The sequence below is a fragment of the Nematolebias whitei genome, chromosome 8 (genome assembly GCF_014905685.2).
Source record: "Nematolebias whitei isolate Nwh7 chromosome 8, NemWhi1, whole genome shotgun sequence".
In the NCBI taxonomy this organism is placed as follows: domain Eukaryota; kingdom Metazoa; phylum Chordata; class Actinopteri; order Cyprinodontiformes; family Rivulidae; genus Nematolebias; species Nematolebias whitei.
Genome location: NC_056505.1, coordinates 52444945 through 52452866, shown reverse-complemented (window position 1 = coordinate 52452866; position 7922 = coordinate 52444945). Strand labels below are relative to the sequence as shown.

Genomic DNA, 7922 nt, shown 5'->3' with positions numbered 1-7922 from the left:
TCATGTTTGTGCTGCTGTTCGACGTAATGTTTTTATGTTATGAGTGCTTAGTGTATATTTAGTTGATGCTTTTTCTTAGTTCATATCTTTGATCTTATTACTATTTTTCTTTTACATTTTATTGTTGGATGTAACTGGGACCCTGCGTACATAATCTCGTTCCACCACATGCACCACATGAGGTGCGAATGATAAATAAATCTCTCTGACTCAATAGAGCAGTCTCAGTGCTGGGGGAGCACTGAGTGCAGGAGGAGGGCGCTCCGCATCATGAAGGACTCCACTCATCCTGCACACAGTCTGTTCCAGTCCCTCCCCTCAAGCAAGTGGCTGAGGAGCGTTCAGAGCAAGACCACCAGGCTCAGAAACAAGTTTCTTCCCTGCAGCTGTCAGACTGCTGAACTCGAGCTGCACTTAATTCAGCTTCATCTTACATGTTTTTTTAACTTTATTTATTATATATATTTCTACTCTTTTGTATTTATTTATTTATTAATTGTTAGGCTTCTTGATTTGGGACTTGAGTCTGAATTTTATACCACAAACATGCAAATGGGAGCTGGTATGACAATAAAAAAAATCCTTGAATCCTTGAAAATTGGCTGTTTTGCTAACTCTGGCATATTTACATTGATGCTTACTGCTGACATGTTGATGAATATGCATTGTCCTAATTTAAATAAATAAATGTAATGACTAGCCCAAGAAATATGGTATATGGATACTAAAATAAATATAGCGTTCCTACTTCACTGTTTTTCACCTATCACAGGAGTGTGTGGACCATATCCCCTACGATAATCGAGGGACCACTGTAATCGGATTGACCACACAAAGATATCAGATCAGCGCAAAAAAATCCGATTTGAGCATTAAGATCTGCAATGTGAACATAGCCTTAGCATCACAGAGAGTTGAAAGGATCAGGTCTTCAGTAACTGTGTTATTGTCTGAAAGGGAGCTGACAGAGGCGGCCTATGAGAAGCTGGCAGATGAGACTCTGGACGCACTGGCTGAGTATTTTGAAGACCTGGCAGATGAAGATTTCACTGGAGCAGACTATGATGTGGTTTTCGCTGTAAGTTTTATATCTGACGTCATGTAGGAACATCTTTGTGATGCTCAGGGGTTTTCACGGAGCTAATTGGAACATGTGTCGTTTTATTGGTGTTCTTAAAGAACGAGTGGATCTGCACACCAGAGTAATCAAAAACCTATTCAAGAATCAAGTCATAAATAACCATTTTGAGTACTATTTATACTTGCACACAAGAAACTACACACTCCATTACTATAAAGAGTTAAAAAAGTAATGGAGAAACCAGACGATACAAAGTCTGGAAGAAATACATGAGATAAAATCATGGGAACACAACAAAGTTGTCTCAGGGCACTTTACAGGAACATTCACATAAAAGCCAATTAGTAAAGTTCTCTATCTAAGGAATCCAGCAGACAAGTTGAATCTTGGCTTCGTTGCAGTCTCCCATCCTGAGCAAGCACAGTGGAGACAGTGGAAAGAAAAACTCCCTTTAACAGGAAGAAACCTCCAGCAGAACCAGACTCGGGACAAGCGGCCATCTGCTTTGACCGGCTGGTTGAGAGGACAGGAAGGAGAGACAGACGAACACAGAATGGTAGGTCCAGGTATAGGTCCAGGTCCAGATATAGGTCCAGGTCCAGATATAGGTCCAGGTGTATCTGAAAGACAAAAACATGTTAAGGATAGAAAAAATAGTTACAAATACAAAACAGGTTGAGCAGAGTAAGTAAAGACAGTAGCAGAGTGAAAAGTGTGGTCAGTTTGTCCTCCAGCAGTCTAAGTCTATAGCAACATAACTAAGGGACAGCTCAGGAAACCCAAGCCGACTCTAACTATAGGATTTATCAAAAAGGTAAGTCTTAAGTCTAGTTTTAAAACTGGATAATGTGTCAGCCTCACGGACAGAGATTGGAAGTTGGTTCCACAAGAGAGGAGCCTGATAACTGAAAGATCTTCCTCCCATTCTGTTTTTGTAAATTCTAGGAACCACAAGTAAACCTGCAGTCTGAGAGCGAAATGCTCTGTTAGGAAAATATGGAACAATAAGATCTGTAATATAAGATGGAGCTAGGTTGTTGAGAGCTTTGTAGGTTAGAAGTAAGATTTTGAATTATATTCTGGATTTGACAGGGAGCCAATGGAGAGAAACTAAAACTGGAGAAATATGATCTCTCCCAGTAACTCCAGTTAAGACTCTGGCAGCAGCATTTTGGATCAACTGAAGATGTTTTAAAGAAGTATTTGGACACCCAGATAATAAACCATTGCAATAGTCCAGTCTAGACGTGACAAATGCATGGACCAGTTTTTCTGCATCATCTTTAGATCAGATGTTTCTAATGTTAGTGATATTACGCAGGTGGAAGAAGGAGGTTCTAGTAACGTTTTTAATGTGGGGGATAAAAGACATGTCCTGATCAAAAATAACACCAAGATTTTTAACATTAGAGCTGGAGGACATGGTAATATGAGTTATAACATTTGACTTCAGTAAGTGACAAACATCTGTGACCTGTCACATCGCCATTATTTCCCCTGTTCACAGTTTTAATCACTTTTCAATAACCCTCTCTTGCAAGTTTGGATGCTTTATGCATGCGATGGAAAACCCGCCCAGGGCAATTGTCCAGTCAGGTGGGAAACACCAGCATCACCTCACGCCCCTCATGATGGTGGCCTTAAGGGGTCATTCAGCATCCCCCTGGGTGTCATCAATTTAAAATAAATCAACAAACAAACAAAAACAAAAGTTCTCCTCAGACAGAACCCTCTCTGTTTCTCTCTCTTTCTTCTGAGTAAAACCATCAAATCAACAAAAAGTAAGACAGAGTGGTGTTATTCACCTTCACTCAACAACATTTCAGTGTTATTTCCTCTTTAAGAGGTTAAAAAAATCAGTAGCATTTATTTTTATTTGCAAATCATAATATTAGGCCTCCATCTTTCTCCTGAGCCCTTCATGATGTCAACAGGTTTCCTCCTCACTCACATCTCTTGTCCGTCAGGGGATGGTGTGATGCTCCAGGTGTTTTTTACATCTGGATCAGAGGTGCCTGGCAGGTTGGGATTCTGTGAGGCTGGTATTTGTAGAGACAGCTTCCTGGTTTCAGTCCAAGTCCAGTTCAAAGGTTAATTTTTAATGTCTAAAAACGTATGTGGCAAAAGAACACACAAAGAAAATAATGACAGATATATTCATCTCTTATAAGCTGTTTCAAACAAAATGTCACTCATTTTAATTCATTATTTATCCATCCATCTTCTTTAGTGTTGTCTTGCAGATGTGTCTTTTCCTCTTTGTCCAGAAATTAATTTATTTAAGGTCCTGTTCCTGACTCTTCTAATGTGAAACTTTTTGAACTGTTGTCATTTAGTTGGGTTCTGTCTAAGTGACAATGCATCTTAAATATCCTTTAACCTCTTACTGCAGTTAATCTTGAACCTCTAGAAAATCCAGTCAACTTTCACAAATGAGCTTATTCTAGCTTCATTTATTCAGATTTTGATTTAGAACCGTTCTTGTAAAATTAGTCTTGAGCTGTTTCAATGTCTCATCTGAGAATGTTCAGATTATTGACAAGCTGGGTTATTGTTGTGTGGTCATCTTTCAGTAGCTTTTGTTCATAATCTGTGTGTGGTCCTGGACTGCAATAGATTGTACAATGTATATGAAGAGGTATGTGTAGATTAGCAGCTGCTCAGCTTTCTGCAGGAGATCCATCACTACAGCTCTGGGCCCTGACTCAGTCAGTTCCACACAGGGATGATATCTGGATTCACCACTTCTATCACTTTCTGCTCTGCGGCTCTGCAACTTCCAGACACTTCTTTACATCCTCCAAACCAAGTCTGTTCATGTGTTCCTCATCACTTCCACACTTGGTTTGTATTTGAACATCAACTTTTTACATGAATCAACTTCTACGTTTTTCTGATCCTCTAAAAAAACAAATTTAACACCACCTTCCACTTTTTTAATTTACTGATTATTACCCATCCTGCTAATTTGGCTGAAGTTCCCCAACTGTTCCTCTGAACCCTATATTTATTTATTTGTGCAATTTCAACAAATCATCTCTCAAAACATTCAGCTCATTAAGAAAAGTGATTTTTTTTTTTTTTGGTACTTGCTACTTCAGCTTTCTAGGAATTGTTTTAGCCCTTTTCCCCTGTCAAGAACAACGTCCATGCTCAATAATCCAGGGATACAATCCAACATCTTTCAGTCAGCTCATCTGGACAGTTTATTTTTTTGTGCTGAAATGTTTTGCCTTTGATCCAGAAGGCTTCATCAGTCAAGGAAACACACAACAAAACTGATTCTTCCTCCAACAACTTACTCCAAAGTGGAACAAACCAGTTCTGCTTGTGATTAGATGGTCTCTTTGGTACGCCCCCTCCTCCATTGCTGGCCCTCTTCCTTGTTGACAGTCATGTCAAACTGGTTGAAAACAACAAAGTCCATGCTGAATAATCCAGGTATACAATCTAACATTTTTCAGTCAGCTCATCTGGACAGTTTATTTTTTTTTTTGTGCTGAAACGTTTCGCCTTCGATCCAGAAGGCTTTTCCCCCGTCCTTTTTGTTCCTCAATAGAAATTAATTTAGCCTCATTTATTCAATTCCTATCCGTTTATTTCTGTGATTTTATCAACTTTTTCTGTTCTTTAAGCAACTATTTAAATGTTTTTATGTTAATTTGAGCCCTTTTCAGTTGGTTTCACATTTATTCTGACTCATTTCAACCTTTTATTTTAGATAATTTCAGGAGAAATGTGTTCTCTTGGTAAATGTTGAATGGACAATATAGTAACAATATAGTCTTTTTATCTTATCAAGATACTCAGAGCTCCCATAATGCAATCTGTCCCTCATTCACCCATTCATACAGCATTCGTCTTTATAATCAATGCTCCATCACGTCACCGATGGGACGCACATGGGAGGCAACGAGGGGTTCAGTGTCTTGCTCAGGGACACTTCAGCATGTGACTGATGGTGGAATCGAACCCCCAACTCTTTCATTGGAGGACGATTGAACCACTCAGCCTCAGCTGCCCCTTCACTTGCTTTTCATTGTAAGGATGGTATCCCTCTGTCAGTCTCGCTGTGTCTGTACGCCCTAGTGTTTCTCAGTAATTACCCCGATCAGCTCCACCTACGTGTCCTCCAGGTGTTTGTCTCATCCAGTCTGTGTGTATATAAGCTCTGGTCTGTGTCTCAATCCTTGTCGGTGCATCGTCTGGTACAGCCCCTGGTTTGTCTCCTGTGTTCTGTGTATTATTCTGACCTGATCCTGTCTGAGTTTTGCTGCCACGTCAGCTATTTATTTTCATTATTAAAGTGATTATTATTTTTACGTCCTGGCCTCTGCGTCCTGTCTGCACATGGGTTTGTTCTTGTTCAGCTCAGCCTGAAAATCCTGACAGTATGCACCGACCAAAATCAAAACCCAGCAGACAGAATTCCTCAACCTCACTTACCTGTTCTCTTGAGCCCACGCAGATGGAGGAGATCGTGTTCCGGTGTGGCGGGCTCCAGATCCAACCCATGCCAGCACAAAGAAGTTACTGCCAGGAGGTGGAAATCCTGCCTTCTCCCCTCCTGGTCCTTGAAGGAGAGAGAAGGTCCCGGCTACGGGGAGACCGCGTGAACCACGATTACAGCTCCTCCTCATCCTCGGCTCCGTTCGGCTATTCGGGGTGGACGTCGGGAGAAGACGCAGAGCCGGAGGACGAGCTCTGCTCTATTCTTGCCCCTCAGCCTTCTCGCCGCCACCGGAGCGGCAGAAACCGAACCCGGAAGCGGTCCAAGACGCTCGCTCCGGCACCTTCCACGTTTCCGACTCGGCTCAGCAGAGCCGAGCTTCCAGAAGACATTCCTTGTGCGGCAGTGGAGACGGATTCTGTTGCCTCTCCTCCCAGGATTCCGGTGAGGGCAGAGTCTAACGCTTCTCCGTCGCTCCGGTCCGCTCCTGCTCGGTCCAGCGAGACTGAGCTAACAGAAACCAGTCCCGATGCCTCCGCGAGGGCGGGTCCCGTCGCCTCACCTCCCAGGACTCCAATGAGGGCGGAACCCGACACCCCATCATCGCTCCAAGCTGCTCCTGCTCAGTCCGGCGAGACTGAGCTTCCTGAACCTGGTCTCGGTATCTCCATGGGAGAAGGTCCCATCGCCTCACCTCCGAGGTTTCCGGTGAGGGCGGATCTTGACCCCTCGCCTCTGAATAGAGCTCCTCATAAAACTAGCCCCAAGACTTCTCAGCTCCAACCCCATGAATTGTCCCAATTAAACCACACTCTGCAAAGCCTCCTTTGTTCTGCTAAAAATAAACCGGACTGTCTAGATACTGTGCTCACCCTTGCCGAAAAGTTTGTATTATCCCAACCCGGTTTAATCCAGAGTCCTGAATATCAGCAGCTTCTTACTGGACTCAGAACTTTGAAAATAGAACATGATTCTGCCTCAGTACCAGTTCCGTTTCCAAGTTCAGATCCGGAACCTCCTGTCGCTGGCTCTGCCCAAGAGTCAGACACTCCAGCTGCAGAACAAGTCCCTGGCACCCTGGTTGCAGAGTCAATATCCGAGGGAGGCACTGAATCCAAGGAGGAGCCCCGGCCCAATCCTGGACCACACCATCGCCACTACGGCAAGGGTCAACAGCAAAGAGGTTCCAGGGACTCAGCCCCTGCTCCAGCACCTGACTCAGCACCAGCATCAGAAGACCCTGCCTCTGTAGACCCACCGTCCACGTTGCACGCAGTCCCCGAGGTGGGTCCCATGCTGCACGCAGCCCCCGAGGTGGGTCCCACGCTGCACACAGCCCCCGAGGTGGATCCCACGCTGCAAGCAGCCCCCAAGGTGGGTCCCACGCTGCATGCAGCTCCCGAGGTGGATCCCACGCTGAACACAGCCCCCAAGGTGGATCCCACACTGCACGCAGCCCCCGAGGTTGACCCATCAGCTGAGCTCCATGCTGCTGCCCCCCCCCCCCACTGAGGTTCTCGCTCCTGCTTCGCCCGCTGAGGTTTTCGCTGAGGTTCTCGCTCCGCCCGCTAAGGTTCTCGCTCCTGTTTCGCCCGCTGAGGTCTTAGCTGAGGTTCTCGCTCCGCCTGCTGAGGTTCTCGCTCCGCCTGCTGAGGTTCTCGCTCCGCCCGCTGAGGTTCTCGCTCCTGCTTCGCCCGCTGAGGTCTAAGCTGAGGTCCTCGCTCCTGCTCCGCTCGCTGAGGTCCTCGCTCCGCCCACTGAGGACCTCGCTCCTGCACCGCCCGCTGAGGTCCTTGCTCCTGCTCCGCCCGCTGAGGTCTTAGCTCCGCCCGCTGAGGTCCTCGCTCCACCCGCTGAGGTCCTCGCTTCGCCCGCTGAGGTCCTCGCTCCGCCCGCTGAGGTCCTCGCTCCTGCTCCACCCGCTGACTCAGCCGCCACTTCAGAGGTCTCTACAGAGTGTGCTACGTCCACCGAGGGTCCCAGTCCGCCGACGTCGCTACGTCCACCGAGGGTCTCAGGTCCGCCGACGTCGCTACGTCCACCGAGGGTGCCACGCCTCCAGAGGGTCCTACGTCAGCTGCGCCTCCAGAGGGTCCTGCGCCGTCAGAAGGTCCGTGTTCAACAGCTCCTGGTCCTGCCACAGGAAGATCCCAGCTCCACAACAGCTTCTGGTCCTGCCGCAAAAGATCCCAGCTCCACAACAGCTTCTGGTTCTGCCGCAGAAGATCCCAGCTCCACAACAGCTTCTGATCCTGCCGCAGAAGATCTGAGCCCTCATGTCCCCATGCCTCGTCCAGGTTCCTTGTCTCGTCCAGGTCCCTCGCCTCGGATCCACGCCTCGCCCTGGCCTCACGCCTCGCCTTGGCCTCACGCCTCGCCTTGGCCTCACGC

General features: G+C 46.4%; 1 protein-coding gene across 1 annotated transcript in view; it reads left to right on the top strand.

Moving 5' to 3' along the window:
• Nucleotides 1-957: 957 nt before the first annotated feature.
• Nucleotides 958-7922, top strand: part of fxn (frataxin) — a gene marked incomplete at its 5' end in the record, with an annotated part of 109190 nt that continues 102225 nt past the window's right edge. The window contains 1 exon segment of the mRNA XM_037680654.1: nt 958-1078. Within this exon segment, the coding sequence (XP_037536582.1) occupies nt 958-1078 (121 nt within the window).